At 41.7% G+C, this 25,049-nt stretch overlaps 1 protein-coding gene and 1 long non-coding RNA gene across 8 annotated transcripts in view; one reads left to right on the plus strand and one right to left on the minus strand.

The window, feature by feature from the left end:
- LOC112576414 (trafficking kinesin-binding protein 1-like) overlaps positions 1–21,935 on the minus strand; it is a 53,877-nt gene extending 31,942 nt beyond the window's left edge. The window contains exons 1-3 of one of the 6 annotated variants that reach the window (XM_025258808.1): positions 21,865–21,935; positions 13,853–14,096; positions 12,641–12,844 (exon numbers count right to left, since the gene is read on the minus strand). In XM_025258808.1, the coding sequence (XP_025114593.1) occupies positions 12,641–12,844; positions 13,853–14,096; positions 21,865–21,882 (466 nt within the window). In that variant the 5' untranslated portion in view covers positions 21,883–21,935. Of the gene's footprint in view, positions 1–5,445; positions 5,474–7,086; positions 7,239–12,640; positions 12,845–13,852; positions 14,097–17,683; positions 18,718–21,864 lie in introns of those variants that run through there. The other 5 variants (XM_025258800.1, XM_025258816.1, XM_025258852.1 and 2 more) reach the window with 5 other exon arrangements.
- LOC112576455 lies at positions 824–17,421 on the plus strand. Of its 2 annotated transcripts, none has more exons than XR_003101845.1 (2): positions 824–2,362; positions 16,404–17,421. It is a non-coding gene; the product is annotated as an uncharacterized LOC112576455 (long non-coding RNA). The 2 variants fall into 2 exon arrangements; XR_003101844.1 differs by lacking the exon at positions 824–2,362 and adding an exon at positions 13,855–13,991.
- Positions 21,936–25,049: the final 3,114 nt, after the last annotated feature.

Here is a 25,049-nt window from a genome sequence, read left to right on the forward strand (position 1 = left end):
ATTCCTGCACGTGACCCCCTCCACCCACCTTTGTCACATCGCAGCGCCACGTCACAGTACAAACACGCCAACAGGTGCGAATGCCCCTACACCTGCTTGTTGACAGTGTCGTCGCTGTTTTCCTCCCCTCTGTAGTGGTCCAGTTGTTCTGTGATGACTGTCCTCTCTTGAACTGAAATCTGTGAGCCGGTCCACCTCACGATTGTTTAATTTGATTTTTGTGCCACAGGCCCAAGCAGGGCTTAACTCTGGCAGTTACGACAGATACTTAAACAAATCCTCTCTATTCTCTTTCTGTCAAGTCACGAGTTCTTGCCGAGCCGGTCGCGGCACGCAGTGACACACCTCCACAGACTTCTCCCGCAAGCTGCTGACAAGCTTCGCACTGTGTCGCGATCACCGAGAAGAGCAGTCACGCACGACCTGCGCCGACCCCGGGGAGAAGAAGCATCAAGATAACCGATGCTGCCGTTCGATCTACATTCTCAGAACATCCACCCTGGAACAGTCCCCGGGTCGAGTGCTTCCCCTTGCTGGTACCCGCTGTCATCGACGTGCAGCCCGCCAAGCCACTGCGAGCGACGAGGAGTCAGTCTTGACGATAAACACTCGGGGCCGCCTGACGAGCGACAGTTGCGCCGACACAGGGCGGCGACAGTCCTGGATCCTGCAAAGCTCGGGAGGTAAGTGGAGGGGGTGGCTATCATCCGGCCGTTGGTCCGTACCGCCAGACCGAGGGGTAGCTGCCACCCACGGGTACTTCACCAGCTCTGCTCACCGTAGCGCGTGCTGTCTTGTTTGCACCTGTATCTTGGTAACCAGGGGTCGATACCCAAGCGGACCACAGAAAAAAAAGCCGAGATAGAAATTCAGCCATGCGCGATCCTTGTGCGACCGGTTTTGTTGTTGTGAGAGCATGAATAGAGGGCGTTGTGCTGCTGTTGATGTTTTGGTCCAGTCAACAACTGCAGCATGAAGATAGCGAACGCCTGCGCTTCAGGTGCGATCAAAAAAATATAAAAAGTTTATCTTTATCATCCACATTTAGTCTTTGAAAGCACCCGCACGGCCGCGCACATAATAACAATCAGACGCCGCCCCAAAACCGGTCCCAGTCCGTTTATTTCCACATGGCTATATCTACATCTTGATATGGCCGAGACGGAGCTTGACAATTATAAATGCACATAAACATTCAAGTACCTGCTGGGCAACTTTTTCCATTTGGTATGTATCCCCCACATGCCCACTCGAACTCTATTAACACACTACAGCAGAGGGCAGTGGCTTCGACATTCTTATTGAAAGCCTGGCGACAACAATCCTCGTCAGCCTACGTGACTTGTGCTTCTCCACCCAGAGAGGTGTACGTGTGTGTATGTGTGTGTGTACGTGTGTGTGTATACGTGTGTGTGAGAGAGAGAGAGTGGGCATGAGCACAGAATGAGTAATAGTCTATCTGACTGACAGCACTGCCTGCCTGATGTTTGTTCAAGCAGCCACGTCGTGAGATCACTGACGACCACGTAGTTGAACGTCCTGACGTCAGTCTGAACGTTGTCGTGTAGACAGTAGGTCAAAGTGGAACCACCCAGTACAGGAGGAGCGTCATGTTTTAGTACCCGTCTCATTTTTGCTCATAAAAATCGCCGCTTTTGCGTTCTTAACCGCGAACAAAGACTTCCTACAGACTGATACCTCAAGACAAAACAGCGAGACGGCACGTGATACACACACACACACACGCTTACACGTGCACTTTCAGATAAAAATAGATGCCCACCGACAAGACGAAAACGGTAAAATTATCTCCCTAGGCCAACAGCTCAACACTTCAAATATTTTGGACAGAAAATATGGCTTCTGTCTATTCACAGCCTCACAAGCGCACAACGATTATCACCCCCCTAGTTCCCCCCGGCACGTCACTAACCGCCGAAAGATCGGCTTGGCTGCTCAAATATATCAAATATTGGCCTCAGATTCCTGCAGCGCCCCCCACTGACAAGACCAACCCTTCCAGTGGATATAGGGTCGGTCTCGCTTGGCCGATTTTCACTTGGTCGTCTTTACAAACTGGCAACATGAGCTTGACACGCCCCTCACCGTCCTGCCCCCATCTCCGCTCAACAAGAAGACAGGTGTTCATACCCGGTGTTCTTGTCTCGGGTACGACGCCGTTGAAGCCTGAAGTCTGTCATGCAGCCAGTGTGCGCACGTCACCAGCCCCAGCAGACGACATCGAGCGACCTCGTCACGCCGACAGACGAGACCATCGTCAGCGTGACGGCAGCCACTGGCACCGACTGGCATCGTCAACTGGCGAATGGCAACAACACACGTACAGCACATCGATTGGCAGGTAAGGTGATGATCTCTTGTGTTTTGCTTCTTCCTCCCCAGCACGAAACTAGCATCCGGTTCCTTGTGCTGACCCAGTTAGGTCCCCGGGGGAGGTCGTGACGATCGATGTCAAGGGCTAGTGGCACGGTAACCACTTACTCTCTGGAACCGTCACGTGCTGTCTGTCTGGGCCCTGGCGCATGCAGCCCTGCTTTGTAGGCTATCAGACAGCAGTCAACTCAGCTGCATAGATTTCACATAATAATAATAACTACTACTACTACTGAATCTGTAGAGCTGTTCCCCGTGTGGAGACGATCCTCCGCCGAATATGTCTGAAGTGTGACCAGCCGACACGACACGAGCGTTTGGGTGGCGGAAACTAAAAGAGTCGGATGCAAAGCCAAAAGAGATTTATGAGACAACCATGAAGCGACGATAACACCCACATTACCGACAGCCTGGGAAAAAGCTGCTAACCCCGATCTCCTCCACAAGCTGCATTATCTTCGTTTCATTATCTTCTAAACGACTGTTTTATTTCCCATTATAGCTACTTTCTAGCGAAAGATACAAACTGATTTCCTCGAAGTTTGGCTTTGATTTATGTGCATTAAGCATCGCGGAACAAAAGTTGCTATCTACAAAGATGACGAAAAAATACTGTCGAAGGACAAAGAAGTTACATACACAGGTGTGGTAAATACCTATTTGCAGATATTAAGCAAGGAAATCGTAAAGCGATTAAATTCGCTAAGCTGCAGTTTCTGGAGTAGAGATACATCCTCACGAAGACATCTTCCTGGGAGACTAATAACAGAAAGTGATCGAAATGTGCTGATGCCAGCTAGAATGTCTTCTCTCCTCTCTCTCTCCTCGCGTCTTCATCATGCGCGCGCGTGGACGCACCGTTAGCTCGCGCAGTCATCACAGTGCTAGCGGGACTGGCAGCTTCCTTACATCCACGGACGTGTCGACACACGTATTGTTCGCGCGCACACACACACACACACAGAGGAATTTGACAATGACGATGTCGATTTGTGTGCGGTCGTATCCGCACTATTTGAATGTTCTCTTTTCTGTGGAGGGTTGACGAGGCGGGATGAAGGGCGGTGGGATCAAAGCCCACGGTTGCATCAGCGGAACAGTTAATGATGCAACGCTCGCTGTCAGCAAAGCCGCGCAGTGGTGCAGCTCCACAAACACTGGCTGTTGTCTCTTGGCCGCGCTTTGCTTTCATGGAGTCTGGTCCCTCCTCACTCCTGCACCCACCTCGTGATCTCTGCATTCCATCTCAACCAGGGGTTCCCTCCGAGGACCATTTTGATATTTATAACATCATTCGCGGGTCATAAATAAATTATCCACTTAAAAATTAGCCTGCTATAGTTGGTCAAACTGTAGTTTGGCCACGGGGTGAACACCTCCACACAAGGTAAACAAACCTCCAATGGCGTCTCTAATACATACACTGACCTCTAAACAAAGCTGCACTGGCATCTATAGAAAGCTGCACTGACTTTCTTCACTCGGACAAGCAAGGGTGGCCTCCTGTTTGTGGGCCAGGAAACGGGATACTGCTGCTGCTCCCAGCACGGAGAAAATGGCATCCTCCCCTACCCTCCTGCCCTCCATTGCTCTGTGTATGTGTGAGAGAGAGGGAGAGAGAGATCGAACTTCATTTTGTCAAGCAGCTGCACAGCTTACACGAGCTAGCAAACCACAAAATAATTTTTATTACTTCACAACTGTTCTTATATCGAAAGCACTAGTCAGCTGAAGGAAACTGTATCCGACTTTCGCGGGCATTTCAAAGATGCTCCGAGGACATAAAATGCCACACCTACAGAGATGCTATCACGATCACCTCTAGGGTTCGGCAGTTGTGTTTTAAATAACTCACAATCTCACGCGCGCAGCTCGTAAACTGTAAACTGTGATATGTGTAAAATATCAAACATTTCGCGGCAGTCGAAATGAAGTGATCTCCTCTCAGATACAGTTAATCTTGGTGTGAGAGATGGCGAGAAGAGAGTCAAAGTATAACGATGTGTATATTCTGAGTTTCTCAAGCATTTTTTCGCGTTGATTTAGAAGCAATGACACCATGAAACATTTGTCAATGGGTAGTTTCTGTCTCAACACCAGACATTCCCTGCTGGTGGAGCAGTCGCTGCGTGGACTCTAGAAAATACGCAGTGTGACTTACTGTGTAAGCAGCCTCACAAAATTCTTGGCTTTCCCCAGACCAGACTACTTTAGCATCCGAATAACAAATCACCATCCTAGTCTAACCAACGGCCCTGTCGTTGTAGTCGCACTGCAGCCCCGGGCCATCTTGCTCAGCATCTCAGTAACAAACTGCAATCATTTAAACATGACCCTGGAGGTTTACACGCTCTGTCCTTTACACTTTTTCAGAGAAGGGGGAGTGGCACACAACACATTCGATTCTTAGAACGCATTAGCATAGATAACCATTGAAAGAAAATAGTAAGTACACTAATATATCAGCTGTCCGTGGCTAAGAGCTATATCTGTGTGTGAGAGAGAGAGACAGAGGGGAGGGAGTGTTTTACGCCGAGCCTGCAACTAAGGCTATATCACGGCAAGGCAGCCAGCCTTGTAAACAATGCCACATGCAGAGAAAGAACAGCTTTGCCCAAGACGAGATTTGAACCCAGGAAAGGCAATGCTCAATGTATTGGTGACAGGCGCTAAAGAGAGAAAGGTGGTAGGAGGGGGAGGAAGAGGGATGAAAATAGAGATGGCAAAAAGTTTTCACTATGACAAGACAACTTTGGACCCTCCCAGACGGATCTATGAAGGGTAAAATACATAATCATGACTACATTTCATTTAACCGGAGCGAGAAATCCAGCAGTAAATGGCTTACACACACGTGTAGGTGTACAATATACAACAGACCATTTGACAATTCAAGAATGACCTCGGTGCCACAGACAGGTTGATACTCGGAGTGTATCGTCATGTAAACAAAGTCGTACATTGTACTGCACCAGCTGTATGGTGTGAAATCAGTTAGCAAACAACATTCGGATCTTTCACACAAGAAAAATAAAAATAAAGAGCACAGACCTCTGCCCGCCATCCAGTGTTTAGAATAGTCACAAGAGTTTCACGCACGACATAGTGTGTCGGCAGCAGACGCCGTATGAACTCAAACAAACACAAGTTGACAAAGATGGCCTGGCTTTGCTCTCTAAAGAAACAAAAAGGGGGTAAAGAAGACCTCAGGCGAGATCCGGCTACAGGTGTACTAAGTGTCGGGGCGACACTGTGGAGGTGATAGTTTCAACAGGTAGGTGTCGCCCACACTTAGTCGCGTAAGTCGCGGCATGCTTCACCTGTTAGACGCTCGCCCCCGCATCGGCATGTTCCCTCCTTGTCGTCTGCCTACTGGCTACTGTGGTAGGGGTTAATATCTGCCTCTTAGTAACCCTATCACCTTGGCCCTTGATTAAGAGCCGTCATTAGCCGGACACACGAGAGCAAGTAGTTTATATGTCGAATTACTGTTGGACAACGTAACTTTCCATTTGAAATACTCCGGTCTTTAAATATATATATATATTTTTAATTTAAAAAGGAACCAAGAATGGAAAAAAGTTGTTCGGCTTAACTAAAAATACTATGATGTAGATAATCAGAGTAAGATGTCTAGGGTATGTGATGTCAATAATGACGGTTTGTTTCTCTCTCTCTGTATTGGTTAGAGAAGGTCGGAAAGATGGACGGTACACCTCATTACTTATTATGAAAGATCAGAGCAGAAATTTAAACATTAAACACTGTGACAGGCGATGGAAAACAAAGCAGACTCCCAGCCACCGAAATCCGCATACATGTGCGATGGCGTCATTGTAGAGGCGAACCATGGACGTGTAATAAGTTCATGGACGAACCCTTGCCACAGTCAAGCATCAGTCGCACCGCGCCCTCCGCTGTTTCCACAAGGAATCCGCTCCACACACTGGGGGGAGGTTGGCAGCAGCTAACTGTACACTGGGGGAGGCTGGCAGCTAACTGCACTCTGCCAGTCATCTGACGAGGAGAACAAGCTCTCGAGCTAAAGAACTCGTCTGAAGATGCGATCTCTCCTGATTGTTTCATCCTAAATCGATAGTCGTGACCTCTCGGAGGTCATCCAGCTCTCGACATCTCCCCTTAATACATAACGCACAACCCTTGTCGCCCTGCAGAATTAAGATTCCCGAGAAGGTGCTGAATTTCGTATTATATATGTATCAACAGTGTATGTATTATATATCAACAGCGTGTGTAGTTATTTAGGTCATTGCCTGTGAGCGCGTGTGACGAGGGGAAGGAGAGAGTAGGGAAGAGTGTGTGAAAAAGAGAAGAACAAGCAAACCAGTCCCTTGATCGATAACGAATTAAGCACGTGGTTTATTCTGGTGTCTGTCAACACATTACATTATGAATAAACTTATTGGAAAACTGTTCAGCTTTCTTCACTACGGACAACACTGTATGTTAATGATGAAGGGCTGGCGCGTGGGAAGGAAAGAAAGCACTGCATTGTTGACATACTGGAAGTTTATTACTTTCTCTCTCCATCTCTCTCACGCACACACGTACGAACACACGTAGCGAACGGGTAGCAGTTTCAGGCTCCTTCCGCAACCACCATCACCAACAACAATACAACATCAAATGATGAGCAAGGCGGGGGGAAAACAATCGTCTCCAGTGACCTACCTTGGTGGAGACAGGAGGCCATCGCTGCGGACTGGAATGGAATGTGTGCAACGGTGACAGCACACAAAAGCAGGGTTTTCACAGACCACGGAGGGCTATCCCTTCACTCGGTGTGCCCTTGCCCTACTGTAGTCCGCCTTCACACGCTCAGCCCGGCTACACAAGCACACGTCACATCCCTGTGGATGTGGAGTGCAGAGGGCGCCTGCAGAAACTGGTTGCCTGTGCCAGAATTAGAATGGGAGGAAAGGACAGAGTCAAGGTGAAGAAGAGCAGGCTAATAGGGCTACAAGCAGGGAGGAAAGCTCGGCGAGGGCGAATTCTTGTGTGCGAGGTAGCTAGGGTCATCTTGTGTGCGAGGGAGCTAGGGTCATCTTGTGTGCGAGGTAGCTAGGGTCATCTTGTGTGCGAGGTTGCTCACTAATCTCTGCAACGCACGTGAACTGCGTGTCGGGGACTGTTTACTTCACCACAGTTCTCATGCTGAATTTCAGTCGTAATTAAAACTTGTTACTGATACGATTTTCTCTCTCTCGCGCGCGCGCGCGCGCACATATTTTATCGGACAAGTCTACCAACGCTCGTATTCTTCCCCTTAGTGTTTCATTAACCGCTGGCTACATCGCTTTAGTTATCACAGTGGACTAAGAATTAATGTGCTGGCCCCAACCTGAGTTAATCAAGCACTGAGCCTCTCACAAGAGTGCAATGTAAACAGAGGCAGCGCCACAGTAACATGGTGTGTGTTGTGGTGTGGGCCTCAGCTTCTGTATCCGCCAGTGTTACAAGCAGATATGACTCACAGGGGTCAGGCCTACCTTCATCCGGTTTTACATTTGGCTGCGGAGGAGGCGGAAAGTGCAAATAATTAGAGTACTCAGTGATAAATGTTGCCACCATGTGCAAAGATCTCACTAATGTATGTCATTGAGGTTTCCAAGAGACTACTAGCGTCCTACGAAGTGTTAGTGATTAACTGTGTGTGCCACACTTCAAGACCTGGCGAAAGTTGATAGATTCACAAGCTTTTGTTACCAGAGTGGCTGAACGTTTGCTTTATTATAAATTACTCTCGCGAAAGACTAATATAGATGTTTAGATAAAAGAACCACCGAAGAAAAATGTCCCATCCGTTTTTGTCGGAGAGGGGGTGCAGGACTAATTGAACGAAATGCCGGCAGTACGAGCAGATTCCTCTTCTCACGTCCACTGCGTACTCCTATCATCCGTCATCAACGATAATCAGATGTTTCTAAGCACGGCCATCCGCGCAGGGGGAAGAAACACCCTTCCCACCTCAACCCTCAGCGTGTCAACGTTTGCGCCCTACACTCATCACGTGACTGGCAAAACCCAGTGGATGTGATCGATCCAAGGCAACGCTCTGAAGATCAAAAGCAGAAAACAATCAAGAAGCATCAGTCCACTGAAAATTCATCGTTCTTGCCTTCCGCTAAAAGAAAACAGGACGTATCCTCTAGCCTCCTCCATCCCTGACTTCCATCAATTCCTGACTGAAGCATCAGTCCAGTGGACATTCAGTCTTTTCCGCTTCCCGCCCCTACCACACCTGGTACCAGCTTATGTCACTGACCACCCATTTGTTTTTGATGTCCAAGAATGGATGTTTCAAACATCGTTCTTCCCCGACTATTGGAATTTATGAACGTCGAAATTTGGAATGAATGAAAATGCCCACTAACAGTTTATCCACGTCAACCGCTTGCTCACCGTCAGTTCACCATTGACAAGGGACGGTTGGTGGTGCACTGATTCATTACAACGATGAAAATCAGTTACCAAGGTTTGGGATCCACGCTCCAATAATCCTCTCTCTGGGTGTGACACCTGTTTGCAGGACTGGCCTTCACTGATTTTCTCCCAGTACTCTGATTTCCTCCCTTCTCTCTGTGTTTGCATATTTACTTAAATGATTATAGCATGCATTTGATTCAGATATGTTAGATATGTTATGCTTGTTAATGTGTTTTCAGTCTGCCTTCAGTGGTGAAAACAAATAAATAGACAAACTCTTAGGTCAGGTTGTATACACAACAGAACGTCAGGGCAAGTTTAACCATATGGGAGTTGGCTCTGTGATGCTCACTTGTCTTAATGACAGTAATGATGATAAACATTTCTCTATGGTGGGGTGGATTGTTGTTTGCGTTTTACACCATGCCAGCAACATACGCTATATCACAACAAGTTTGGGGTGGAAGGCGAAGTTGTGGTCTTGAAACGAAAGCAAGTACCTTAATGGACGCTGCGACTGCATTGTCTGCACAAAAGGGGCAACTGGTTTGTCTACTAACAGACTACCATTACAGTGCATCACCTGCGACTTGAATACCTGCTCAGTGCTTTTGCACCTGATCAGATTCATCAGATCAGGTCCACACACCTGTTCAGCCGAGATTCGCTGCCAACATTCAGGTACTCGTTTACAGTAGGGAGGTCATCAAAGCTTTATAGTGCTAGACAGTGACATTGGTGTTTACAGTACTGATGCCTAATGTTTAGACTTGAAGACCCTTTTGTTCCCTGAATTGACAGACATAGAACAACAGTAAGGAGGTGTAATAAATGAGCCAATTGGAGGACAAGCTAAGTTTAATGCTAGACCACTCCTTGACTCATTGACTTAAATAGTCAGCCCCTAAAACAACAGCAGAATAGCAGGTAAGAGGGGAACTAATATATCAATAACTATCACTTACAAGCAAATTTTAAAAATTGATATTGCGCTTTTAATAAATTGTCAGCTGTTGATTTCATCTGAGTGTAGTTTAAAAGCTGATGGCTCAGTAACTGAGTGCAAGAAAGAGTGCATAACCCTGTCTAAATTTAAAATGAGTGAATGTTTCCATGTGATTAGATGCATTTTAAGCTAATCACAACCATTTATAAAATACACATATGAACCAAACATTATACTGTAGATATGTGAGCCAAATTTTGTTCTAGATATCTCTCCATATCTCTTTTAAAAAACCCAAAGAAAAAATGCTCACATACATGCAAACATACATGCTTGGATCCACATAAATATGCAAACACCTATTTATAGGAAGTCAGACAAAGAAGTTTTAAAATACCATTAAAAATGTGTACAGTTGGTTTTGAGAAAGTTAAAATATTTTTCATGACACACAGGTGTCACATAGGGATTTGCAAATTAATTACCAGACAACTGTTATTTAAAAATAGATCTCGATAACTCCTTAAAGGAAAATATACAAGTAGGGTTCATCATTGCCTAGCAACATAACACACAATAAACTGGGACACGATTGTTGTACCTGTAGTCCCAAACAGGTAAACATGATAAAGGCATATCTGACCCACTTTCACACTGAGAGATGCCATGTTCATATTGTCCACAACCATGTTTCTTATCCAGCCCTTCAAAATATTATTAACACTGAAAAAGCTTCTTTAACCTTTAAAAGGCTGCACATCTGAAAATCTAAAGGTGCTGAGAGGGATTGAGAATATGACTTCCTGAAGATTACTTGTATCTCTCTCACACTGAGATGGCAGTAGTTAACAAAAGTTCTATGAAGTTGTTATGAAAGAGTCAAGACAATGCACAAAGTGTTGTAGTAAGTAATGATTTCTGCAGATAATTTACAGTCAAAAAAGAACTAGACAACAATACTGCAAACCCAAATGAGGCCAGCTGGTTACTGCCCTACTTTACCTGCAAGCCCTTATCGATGAAATTCACATGAAATGTCAGTACTTTTTGCACTTGGAAAAGCTGATAATACAGCATAACATTGTTTGGTGAGGTCTTTTCAATACTAAAAATAATTAAAACCATCACCTTTCCAGTCAAGGGAAAGATAAACCTAGCTGGGCACTCAAACAAGTAAATAGGTCAGTCAAGATAGTACTGTTTCTCCAAACATGTCTTGTCTAGACACAACCATCCAGCGATAATTCTTGACAATGAAGGTCAAAAAATTTTCCAGTAAACAAATCCTTGAGAATAATAATTACACAAAAATCTTTCTTTCGGCACAGATGAAACAGCTAAATTAATACTGAATTTACAAATACGACTGCTTCCAATGCTAGAATATATATATGTAATACCGTAGTCTTGTAAGTCTTCCTTTTTTGTGTTACTGACACACACTAGCCAAATGCCACAGAACAGATTTTTTAATGTGAAGAGGAACAAAGTGCTCCCTACCTTAAGTTGCTACTTTAGTGACTAGTATCAAATACTGCATTAAACTTGCACCTGTGACAGGGGGGTGATACACTGCTAGAACAGGATATTAGAGAAGACAATACAGCACAAAAATAGCAAGAACAAAAACAAGGGTAACTAAAGAGTGAAATCTGTAACTTCGAGTAAATTTCAAAATGTCCTCTTGTTACGTAAATTTTGTTGCATGTGATTTAACTAATGATTATTTTCACATTTTAGTGATCCAACAAATTAGTTCACTATTTTAAATTTAAGTACACAAGCATAACCTAGATTTATTATCTTTTTTATCTGATATCTGTTGTTGTTGGCGTCCCAAAACCTGTCAGGAACCCCCCCCCCCCACCAAACAGAAACAATCAAGAGAACCAACTCCTACTCCCATGTAGCCTAATACCAGAAGAGCTATCTCCCCTGATCACCACCCCTCAAAAAAAAAACAAAAAAAACCCCAAACAAACAAACAAAAAAACCAAAAAACAAAACCAAACAAAACAACCCCACCCCCCAAAAAACAACAACTCCAGCATACTAACCCCCTTCCCACTTCGTTAAGAATAAAATATTACCTGTGATCGTATCTACTGTAATGCTAGCTCTGGTCATGTGGTCCTACAAATATTAATACTAAATTGCACTGGAATTCACCAGCAGCCTCATCCATTTTTGATTTTCCTTAATCTAACAATTGTAAGGGTTTTTAACAACTAGTTTAGCAATAATGTGTTGACTTATTTCTTTGTGTCAACAATATTTTATGTACTTAAATGATGTATGGACACTCTCTTTGGAATATGTACCTGTATGTGTGTGTAAGAGAAAGAAATAAACTTCCTGCATGTCTGCACTGATTTTCATACCCACGATTTACTGTTGAGATCTAGCAGATTGAACATAGGTCCTTATCTGAAATCTTAACATAAAATATCAAGCATCCACTGACGCGTTTTGCAGTCCCCATGAAGATCTTTCTTTATATCACAACCAAAATGTTGTTCTGTTAAGCTTTCAGGCATTTACCATTATGACAACAGATAATACTTTTTTGATTGATAACACAACAGTCATCTTTCCACCCCTCACTTTATGCTTGTATGTCTTGGTAAAGGTAACTCTGAATGGCTTACAGCCAAACCCAAACTTTTGCTTTGACCATAGGTGAACATGTGCTGAATATCTGATAAAATACCCTCATTCTAACTATAACTTACTAAGAAGTTAAGTGGGTTATCAGCTCTACAATGCTGTGTGCTCTTAAGTAAAACAAGGTACATTTGAACTTTTACAGAAATCCATGGCTTTAAATGAGGAATGCTATTCTTATACACTTACTGAAATATTTGAGGGATTCTGCAATTTGCAAATCTGTCAAGTCAAGGTCCTCGTCTAGGTTGATGATAGGCGTTTGAATCCAATCTTGGTGACTGTAGCCACCAAAATCACTGATAGAGTCTGCCCGTAGACGGTACCTGGGGATCTGTTCTTTAATAAGACAGAAAATCTCTACCTCGTCTGGGTCCTCGTCATTGCATACATCTGAAACAAGTTTTGACATCATTACTTAGAATACTTCATAAAGCAATCCAATAGATTAACAAAATCAATACCTCTTAACTAACAACTTAAGAAACTTAAAAAATTATCATTATTTGTTAACCATATTACTTAGAAATATAAATACAGGAAAATACACATTATGCATTATGTTAATAACAAACTTTTGAAGAAACAGGATATCACAGCAGTTCTGGTTGAATGGAAATCTATTTTCCAGCTTTTTAATGAAAAAAAAATGACAAACTAGCAAATATGCAAAAGATTAACTGAAATGGTGTGGCCCTATACTCCACAGGATGCAAACAGGACTGAGAAGAACAAATGAAATTGAATCGATTGTACCCCTCCATCCCCAATCGAATTCAACAGGGTTCCGTCTGTTTTAGGAAATCTGAAGAAAATCAAGCTGAACAAGGGAAGTAACTATGTAAAGCCAAGAAATTCCGGTATTAAGGAGTTATTTCCCATAGGTTAAATTACAAAATTTAAATCCCCTAACCCACCCACCTTGAATTAAGGATTATTTTTTTTTAAAAACTCAACAAATCTACCAAACTACTGTGATGTATCAATTTGTTAAGCACATTATTATTATAATGTACACAGTCTGTACAAAGTCTATACTTCGCTTAACCACCGAGATGAACATGAAATATATGCCTTTCTCACTGAAATTTTTTTTAAAATCTTGGATAACACCTAGCTCAGTGACACACAATTTATGAATCTCTAAAGCAAAATAATTGTGTTTGAAGATCCATAATACCACAAAGACTTCTAAGTTCTTTTTCGTATAAGATAACTCTCTAATGTGATACTTTCACTAAAAAACCAAATCCCCTAACAACTGTATTTGAGTTGTCCAATTTATGTGCACACTGCATAGGTAGCAGATTTTGCCAGATACTTTATGGACTAGTAATTTTCCTGTTCTCATCAATCTTTCTTTGTGTTGGGCATGTCTCTGATAAAGCAGAGCCTAGTCACCTGTGATTGTGCCAACATCTCTTGTAGACTTCTGAATCTGAGGCTGGACAGATAAGTTGTTTGTGTCATTGGAAGGAGCAACTTCTGATCTCTGGGAAGAAGATAACCCAGCAGCAACAGGCCCCTGACTGCTGTCTTTGTAAGTGGCCAGCTTGTCATCTCGCCCCGCGCACCATGGCGCGGCCTCCCTCACCAAGCTGTTCGACGCAACCTTTTGTGATAAATGACCAGAGCAATGTTGCACCTGAAAAAAGATTCAGATATTGAGATATCATTAAGTATAAAGTGGCTAAAATGATAGTATCAGTGACAACTTCATCCACAATTACACATAAGTAGTCGTAATGGTCAGCTCCTGCATGAACTTTGATGACAATATCCCACTGGCAGTAATGTATCTGATACAACTGCTGTGGCTGCAGGAGTAGCTATGCTCCGAATGACCAACACTGTAATTTTCAAGGATTATCCCCATACACAAAATTTAAAGAAAATAATTGAGTAGCATCCTATTATGATATAATGGTTTTCATAAATGCTGATGTGCTTAGCAAATGCAAATTTGAAGCAGAACAGCAGGTTCACGCCGAGCTGCAGCATATTTATAGAATATCATGTTTTGTGTAAAATGAGGTAAGACTGGAAAGCAAGAAGTGACGAAGGGACTTCACATATATTTCTAAGTAACAAGCCAAGTCATTATTGATCTTTATCTCACCTTGTTATTGTATGTGTGGGGTGGGAGGATACATCTGACAGCATACACATTCACGCATGACAATACCAAGCAGGCAATAAGGTCCCTACTGTTCTTTTAAAGTGCTGTCTCATTAGTCATGCTGTGTGTGTGTGTGCGTGCGCGCACACACACAAAACATGCAAATGTGTGAACATATATACATATAACTGTGTGAAAGCAAGAAAAACTTAAAGAATTGAGAAGACAAGAGAGGGTCGAGTGCTAGCAGGCTGAAAAGCTGTAAATATTAGTTTGAATTTATTTCCTGCGTTGCAGCCTGATGTTTAATGTTACTCAAGTAAAACCTAAATCTAAGGCACAACATTTATGATACAGCTGAAATATTTACTTTTGTTCGAAGGTGGATGCTGAAACCAATGCAGTGTAATAGTCAGAAAACATAGGCCCTTGTTGTAGAAATGATTTCTGAACTATCTTATCCTAATAAATGCTGCTACTGGTATAATGACCCTGATGATGAAAGGGGAATGAGTGAGCACATTCTACAATCCCAGATATTTATGGTATCTACGACAATACAAATTGTACAAGGTGATTACTGCCTTGTCAACAAAGGCTTGTAATTCAACACCTCTTATACATTTAGAGCTCTCATATATTATACTAAGATGTTTTGGTGATGGTCAAAGATTAAAGCATTATTTTTTTTCCAAAAAAACTGAATGGGAGACATAACACATAGTGTCTGCACACAACAGAGGCATGACTGATGTCACACATTACTGACAAAACACTTGAACTATAAAGTGAAATCTTTTGAAAGTTTCCTGATATGTGAAAAGGAGGATGCATTATCTGAACAGTAAAGCTGATCCTAAAGCTTTGCAAAAAGCCTTTTAGTCAATATGGCTGCTAAAACTTCCACAGTGAAAGTCTAAAGAAAGAGGAGGCTTTGTACACCTAGACTTAAGTCATGGAAGTTGAGCAAAATCTGCCTTAGGCTGCATGGCAGGACAGAATTATAAAGCAAAGGAATTTAGGGTGATAAAGCAGAGAAGAACAAGTGGAAAGAGTGGTTCATAGTTGTTAATGTTTCTCCTTGTCCCTTTTTGGGGGGAGGGGGTGCAGGGAGGAAGGGGAAGCTTCTAACTGAAATGAGGAGCTTGTTTCATTAGGGTTCTTTGACTGAAGGTTGCTGACTTCTATTTGACCCTTTTGGATTTTCTTTTTAGCAGGGTGCATGCACATGCACAAACACACACACACATGCACACACCACTATTCTTGTTTGCACACTTACTCAGGACAGTACAGAGGCTCACACATCAACCACCAAACACCTCACACAAACCAGCAGGAAATCACTGTGGCAATGGCAGATTCCGGGTACATGCCAATATTCAAGTTTTCTTTCTTCCATATTCTATTCACATGCAATATTTGCAGTAAAATAACATTAGGATTTTCCCTCATAAGTGGAGATAACATTACTAGGATATAATCACTTAATTATTCAAAGGTTCCTCCTGATCCTCAGTTGTAACTTTGGTCTCACACCACTTCAAAAAATTAAAATCTGGGTATATTGTAACCATTCCTCCTTCTTTCCCCACTCCACCATCCTACTAACCCACCTTCATACTTAGTCACTGAAGAGGTCTATAGAACATTTTGTATGTATAAGCATTATTTTATAAAATCCACATATTTAATTGCATTTCCGTAGAAGATTTTTATACTTTTCTGATGTCTTTTTATGTAACCCTCTTAGTCCTGCTTAGTCTGTGTTCATGTGCCATTTCAGAATTTTGCTTGTATTTATTATTTGGGGGGGGGGTGATGATGTTTCAGGCAACTGTCTGATGTCATAGCAATAGAAGAGGACACAAAGGATCCACCAGAGGAAATTACCTGTTCCTACAAGTGTACAGAATCCTTAATAAAGTACAATCAACACCTGACCAGTGAAGCATTTTGACCAGACAAAGCATCTGTTAGTGAATGGGATTCAGTTTTCGACGGCTGGCTACAGTGAAAAGAAATATGGCTTCGACAACAGTGTGCACACACTTTAATCTGAACATGTTTGTCAAGGCTGCTAACTCCACACAATCAGGAGAAACAGTGTTTGTTCAAAACATGGCAAAAGAAACAAAAACTGGTCACCGTCCAAAGTAGAAGTTACAGCCACAGTTGTGCTCTCCTGTTCTGGTGAATGCTTAAGGTAAGATGTGTATGTCTACACTAAGTTTTCTGAACCCATGTACTTGTGTATTTGAGCAGTGTGTATATGTTTACACTGTTTTCTGAACCTAAGTTCTTGTGTTATTGTAAACATTTCAGCAATGTGTGTATGTCTTTGCTAAGTTTTCTGAACCCATGTACTTGTGTATTTGAGCAATGTGTGTTTCCTGCCAGTGTCATTAAAGTATACATATACAAACAAGACTAGGGTCTTTGCTTGACCCAAAACATCCCATAGCCCACAACTTACTTCTAGTAAGAAGTATGAGAGACATTATTACAGTAATATTTTCTACTGCTCTTTACATTTCACCGCTCAAGGGCTGATGTCTACTTGCACATATACACATATACACAGGCTCTGTACATGCGAAGATGACAGTGTATAGAAGCAGATTAATATCACATACATCACCAAGATCAATATCAGATTAAAACTGCATCATTATTATATGCCTGTTATTAATGCATCCAATGTGCTGCATTCAGGTATCAGGTCTACCTCCAAAAATATCTGGAATGTGCACACTTATCAATATGCATCCCTTCTTTGGTGAATTCATAAGTTTGTATAGAGGACACAGCTTATTTGGATTAACACAAAGGTAACTGAGAAATACAAAAAGGTTGTTTCTGAAGATGACTGATGTTTTAAAATGAGAGACATGCTGCATTTTTTGTGCACAGACTGAGTTAGCTCAAAGCGTATGTATGCATGCAGGAACTGCCGTATTGTGACCACGTTCCCCGCCCCACTTGATCCGCGGTGACTCACTCTCCAGAAACACATCCCTCCTCCGTGCAAACAACCGATGTCTCTGTGGCAAAAGTACAGCGCTGACCAGGTCAGAGGGCAGAGTCGGGAGAGGAGGGTGGGGTGTTCTTACCTGGGCCTGGTCGCCTTTCCGGTGATGCATTGTCTGGCGACTCGCTACAGGCGGATGCCGGAGGATCACACGGACCACATCCTTCGCCGTGTGGCGAGGCGTCGCCTCCCTCCTTCATTCCATTAAACGAGTGTTTGCGGCCCAGAAGCCTGATCCAGGCTCTGACGCACAGCATGTCACGCATAGTGTCATGTCCCCAACGCTATTCATTGCCTGCTGATGACTGCAATCGCACACAAGTCGTTAAAGTCAGTTGTAATCCACGAGATCACGTCGGCACCGAGACGCTGGCGACGCAACTTGAGCTCACACCTTTCTTGCTGTGTGCGATCGTCGTCAGGAGAGGAAGATGAGGAAGAAGGGGTCAGGGGTCGAAGGTCACTCGCGCGGAAGGAAGGCTCGTAGTGTCTTGTCTCCTATGCCCTCCCGCTGTCTGACGGGCGACGACAACAGCTGCTTGCTGCTGAGCCCGCTTGTGTCGCCACCGGCAAAGCCGCGCTGCCGATGCTAATCTCTCGCTGCTTACCACACTTTTATCTGTCATCGGTTATAGGTGTAGGCTTGCATCATTCGTGCGCCTTTTGGACTATAAAATCCTAGCGAGAACCTTGGGAGCCTTTGATGAGGGATGGAGGGAAGGACGCACGGGAGGGGGAGAGATGGGGAGTAGGCTCAGCCGTTAAGGTCAGAAGCCGCAAGTGACGAAAGCTGCATACGCCAAGTGTCATGTTCAAACGACTGTTTCTTTGAAAATGCCCGGTGGGAGGGGCGGGGATGGTGGTGGTCAACGGCCAAACCAGCCTGCGATGAACAACGTGATCCCAGCACTGTTTACTATCCACATAGATGGCACAGCAAATGGCGATCCTGCGTTCACAGAGTACGTTGAGTGTAAAGGCGAATTTAGATATTCAAATATCATTTTATCGTTCATCGCACAAAAAAGTAACTCGACGGTATGCGACCTGAGGCATTCTCGGTATAATTACCTAGCTCCCTTCAAACCTTCGTCGTTTGCTTTTTTTTTTTTAAGGTAAGCACTTCACATAAATTTATGTTTGATCTTTGTAGAGGGAAAAAAAAACCCTACATGATTGAGCAACATATGCGTTAGATAAGATCTCATTCGATACTGCAAACTGTCTTGCGAGGGAATCAATTTTAAAGGTTGGAAGGATGAGAAGGAAAACGTCCGCAGCGCTGCAAATGTAACGTCACGTCACGCCAGGCATACGTGACACTCGTCACCGAGCCCCAAGGAAGTCGTTAGCTTGTAAAAACACACGCAAACGTGAGGTCAGCCTGCAGATAATGTTATAATATTACCACTGCGCACTGTCTGCGACATTCACAACATAGACCATCTCTCAGGAGCACAAAGCATGCACCTCCTCTATAGCAGTGCATACGTATTGGAATGGAAGCCCCGCTGCTGTGTGCGCAACAAGTGCTTTGTGGTGTCGTTAATCGGTGCATTTTAATAAGCCTTGGGTGAATAGGCCTCGCAGAGAGCACTTGAAGGACGGTGCCTTAAAAGGTCGTACATACACATTAATGACGGCATAAGTTTCACTCTAAGCCAGCCCATTTCTAAGACATCATTGTTAGACGCGGGGAGAGTCGACTTTTAATTCTTGGAGTTGCTTATTTCACTGAGCTGAACTGGATTTCGGCTAAGCAAACTGTACAACCAGACTGCACATTTCATGGCACCCCCAGAAGAGATGCAAGGCGAAGAAAATATCCTTTGTATCATACACTTTACTGTAACTATAAAGATGTCTTTTCTTTTGTCTAGAGATGGTCGTCTGGTTACTGTGGAGTTCTTTGTTCCCTGATCTTGTCACATTTCAGTGTTGTATATAAAAAACAGTATGCTGTACACATCAATATGCCAAACATGCATATTTGTTGTTTCTTTAAAAAAAAACAAAAAACCCTTTGTTTTATGCACATTAAGCAGCTAGTGTAACTGACCATCATGACTGATAAGACTGGTGCGTTTGTGTGTGTAAGAGTTAAAAAATATTATTTACTATGAGAGAAAACATATAAAACCTATTATTTTAAAAATGGCATAACTATAAAGAATGAAATGCCCTCCTCTTTTCCCTTCACATCTATGATCTCACCCTTCACCACACCTGTCTCCACTATGATTCTTTTGTGCATTTTAACTTTTATATACTGTTAGAATCTACAGACCTAATAACTTAACTTCTTTTTTCTTTTTCTTTTTTTTTTTAGGGATAGGCTGGCCTTCATGTTTCCTGCTTTATTTACATCTGGCAAAGTTTGTAAACTCTCTCTTTTGATACAAAGATAAAAAATAGTGTTATTTAATAAGAAAACTAGGACCCATCAAGACCCTTAAAGAGTTTACATCAGCTAGAATAATGAAGGTGAAAGTGTATCAAAGATTTTGTTCATTCTAATGGGAACTAAATAAAAAAACATTGACAATCACTACTTTTTATTGACAGTTAAACACTTCTTACGCAGCAACATACAATAACTGTACACTTGAAGTCATTTTGAATATCTTTCTCGTACTATATTTTAGCAAGACAAAGCTTATCATCCAAAATGTTCTCTTGTCCGGCTTTATTTTTTTATTTCCAAAAGGCAATCTGGGATATCTTATTGTTTAGAGGTGAAGTGAGTAATTAGAATAACATCGTTTATGACTTCATTGTTGTCAACAGTTTATAAAATGATGAGGCAAATAGCTAAAAACTTCTAACGCTTTTAGGTACCAGGGAACTATTTTTGATTGCCAGCTCAAATGGAATTTAAACACTGAACACATTGTTAAATGTGGTCAACAAAGAATGTACCTTCTTCGTAAGCTTAATAGTTTTTCAGTTAGCCAAGAAATCTTAGGCCATTTCTACCAGTCATTTATTAAAAGTTTTTTATCTTTCTCATTTGCATGCTGGTTTCGCAATATTTTTTTTTCTACACATCGAATTTCGCAAAAAATATGCGAAGAAGCGTAGATCCGCGAATCATTTTTCCCATTAATTTCTTATAAAAACTCACGAAATAGTGAAGCTGTGAAAGGTGAGGCATGAATTAAGTGGTGAGGGATTACTGTACTAATGAGAGAATTTGTATTATTAACCTCAGGTAAACGTTATTCCATGCCAACATGTAAAAGTAACAGACACTTGAAATTGTTTGTGCCATCTGCTCAACCTCAGATGAACTGTCAGTGGTGTGTGTGTGTGATGTTGTAGGTGTGCACATGATTATTCCTGATGCAAGTTTGTTGTTTGTTTTATAGTATATATATAATTGTCACTTGTCTCCTCTTCACATACTAATGTACATCTTAACGCTGAACCTTGCAACGAACTTTGTTCTATTTTTATTTTTAACTTTACTGTAGCTAGAGCACTTTCCCATGTTGAAACTGCCCACTGGGACAAATAAAGTTGATCATTGTCATTGTCAAAAGAACTTAACAAATATTAAAAAGAATGAAAAATACTTGAATGCCACATTAAAACCAAACCAAACCAAGATAAATAAAATTAGCAATTTGCTACCTAATATGTAATATGTAATGTGATATGGATAATATGTGTGCACACATACACATCTCCTTATTATGAAGTAAGAGGTGGAAAACAGAAAAAAAAACCCTTGATAGTAAAGGAACATAAACATTAAGAATGCTAATATTTATGACTTTCATACAACACATGCGCATTATAATTAATAATTTTAAGCTTTCTGTATATATTAAGCTATTCAAGGCGGTTACTGTTTAACAGTTATAGTGTGGTACATGAACTATAAATGATGTTTTGGCGTCCAAATATCATGCTCATTATAAATCAGTCTCCAATTTCACTTTACATTTAATGACAGTTCAGCCTGCACCGATTGTCTATCAACTATTTTTCACCTTTGAGTTAAAATTTATTGAAATTTTAAGAAGCAGCTGAGAAGCTGGGTAGAGAATATATACCTTGTAACAGATAACACTGATTATTTGGGTACTAGATAAAGTTAACTACGAGTCATAGTAATTCTTGGTGAGTCATGATGGCAGCTCAAAGAAAATTTCTTTCATCAAAAAATATTTTTTTATTTTATTCTCATACACAATAATTATATAGATATTAGATGGATTTATCAAGCGTACATCGCAGGAAAAAGGTAAACGTTCTGACCTCAGGCGTCAATGACATCAGATGGCGGCCATGATGCTGTGCCTTCAAATCTTTTCCGAAATTATATTGGCTGGCTCCTAATGGTAAAACCAATGAAGCTTCGCGTGACAATACACCGGTTTAATAATCTCCCTTCTTGAGTTTAGACTACTTCCCTTTACGTGCCATTCTGTTGCCGCTAAGCTAGAGACTCGTCGTAGGTCGTCGGTAAATCTTTGTTAATATAATTACTCATATGTTTGCAGGCCACACAATAATCATGAATCGAAAAAATATATATATATAATAAATAAGTCACTGGAGAAAATAATCTTCAAATTTAATCACTCACCTGATCCCGACACCCACAATCCATGTCTTTTTCATAGCTTTAGTAAAATGCAACTTACTCCCACTGGAAAAACATCATCGAAACATGTATCGAAATGCGCAACACAAACGAGTTGTTTGTGGTAGAATCATCAAGACACGGCATAATTCACGAGCAAAATTTTTCAAGGGATCCGACATCGACAGTCTTGTGTCCAGTTTGTTTGCACTTCATTTCTGTATATGCACGATCGACGCGCTTATAAATTATAATGAAAGACAGACACCTGCCAAAAATGATGTATTATGCTCTAGCTATAGTTGCGCATGGAGAGTTGGTCCTGCGCAACGTCGGTTTAGTGGGGCTCAAAGGGGAAGGAGGTTGTTAGGTGGTGTTTGCTCACCCATTTGGATTCGGGCGTTTTGGAGGCTGCGACAATAATTAGTGTGAAACTTATCACGCACAAATGCTTAAAGGAAAGATTGATAAATGGGTTTGTCATACCAAATCATAAGAAAAACTTTTAAAGAGAAATACTGACTAAACATTAAAAGATTATGAAGAAAGGATCGAGTGGCCACAAATGGGTTAACACTTTTATCATACACCGACTATAGACTATATGTTCTTAAAATATTTTCAGAATAAGATCGACATTTGAATGCAAGAATTAATACTGAGGGCGACAATTTCATCTGTTTACCCCGATGGTAACTGACCAAATCCTGGATGACAAGGACAGGTAGGAATACTAGCAAAGGGTTTGCACAGGTTGTTCTACCTAGTTATCTCAGAGCAAGAACGTATGTATGATTGCAGACAAATTTTCCAGGTTAACCTCTATATATAACTAGCCCAAAGAACAAATATTTCTGTCATCAAAAAGATGAGCAGACGATGTGAACTCTCGTGTTGACGGAGGTACAAAAACTCAAGGTTTATGCTCTGAGTTGTTCTTACGGGTTCTAAGTCGCAAGAGGGGGAAGCTGAGAGGGTTTGCCATGGCATCAACAGTTACTAAGTAACAAATTTACTGAAGGTTTATTATTGACTTTTAAGAATTTTATCGACATACAGTGGAACCTCGGTTAACGAACTTAATCCGTTCTGGAAAGCTGTTCGTTATCCGAAATGTTCGTTATCCGAAACAATTTTTTCCATAAGAAATAAAGGAAATAGATTTAATTGGTTCCCAGCCCCAGTTGACTCGCTAATATTTGAAAGTTACAGGCTATATAGGTATTTGTTTTAATGAGAACAGTTATAATGCGATATAAATGGAGTTAAAGAAACATAAAAACATTAACAAAAGCATTTAAACATCAGAAAACTTGCCGTTTTGACGGCGTGGTTGGAAGCAGGTGTGGGGTGGAATTACTGCTTGGATTCCCCCTCCAAGAGCACACTTGACATTATAAAATCGGGGGTGACTTCCCTTTTCTGTAGCTTTGAGGTTAAAGGACAAAACGTGTCCAGTGTCTGTTCCTTCTGCCTTTTTTGTAAAACTCTTCAGTAATACGACATCACATATCCGACAGACGCATGCCACCTTCATACTTTGAAATCATTTAATTTCCAATTCATTTGTTGGCCGCTTCCTTGTCATTACCTCACTACTATTAATTGCTCTTAATCTTCTTTGGAGCCATGATTGAGGATTATCTTATTAAAATAAAGCACAAAAAAATCACTAAATAAGAAGGATGAGCATAGATAAGGAACGACCGATAGTAACTGTGTCTCGAGCGCTAATGATTACATACTGGTCGGTCACGTGAGGTTCACGTGGCTGTTCGTTATCCGAAATTTTGTTCGCTATCCGAGACAAACTTTTAAGGAAATTTTTGTTCGTTAACCGAAATATTCGCTATCCGAGGCGTTCGCTAACCGAGGTTCCACTGTATATTACTGTGAAATGGTTCGCTGATATCTGGCATCGCTGACACCACTACACCATAAATACACGTCCATGCTAATACTCAGTATACGTGCTAGTAGTATTATCTTTGCTACAACTTCGTGACAGGCTAAACGTTGGTCTCGGCAGACACCCAGCAGTCCAGAAAATTTATATTTGTGCTCAGAGCAATGCTGACTGCACAGCAGTGTGGTTTAGAATGTGAAACTCAGAACAATGTATTCATCTTCTCAGTGAGACTCCTGCTACTAATTAGATTCTACCAGCAGCACACGCACACATATATGCATATGCATGGGAGTGCACATACATACACAAACACATGAACACTTATCTATAATTATATACACAGAAATAAATTTTTGATACTTTATTCTAGATTTAAAGCATAAAGACATTTACTGAACACAATCCACTGCAAGTGTCACAGACTAGTAACAGAGCATGTCCAAAACTCTGATAAAAGATTACTTTTAAGAATGGTTCTTAATATTTGATGATCTTTGCTTAATACCTCTATACACTCTTCATGCTAAGGCAAAGTTTAGGCTACTGAGCATGTGTACACTACTCTGTCCTGAGCATGTGGCAAGCAACTGCAATACAAACCTCATTGTCATAAATAAGACAAATATCCCATCAAATTATTAAATGCAGTTTCCACACCAAGGCAAACAGTGAAATCCCACAGAACTATAAAATTCTTGATGATCTGGTTATTATAAATAAGTTGCATGACATGATACCAAAAAAAAATTCACTCTCCTGAGTATATACCAGTAGCAACCCATAATAATGCTTGCTGTTCAAAGACAGACTTTGAATGACAGAACATACGATTCCACTAAAATCTTTTTTTTGTGTGTGTTCTACCAGCGCTGTATTCACCTGGGCCTCGACATTACACATACTGAAAATAACTTAATAATGGGAAAATGTTTTCTGGAGGTGATAATG

The sequence above is a fragment of the Pomacea canaliculata genome, linkage group LG1 (assembly GCF_003073045.1).
Source record: "Pomacea canaliculata isolate SZHN2017 linkage group LG1, ASM307304v1, whole genome shotgun sequence".
NCBI classification, from domain to species: Eukaryota; Metazoa; Mollusca; class Gastropoda; order Architaenioglossa; family Ampullariidae; genus Pomacea; species Pomacea canaliculata.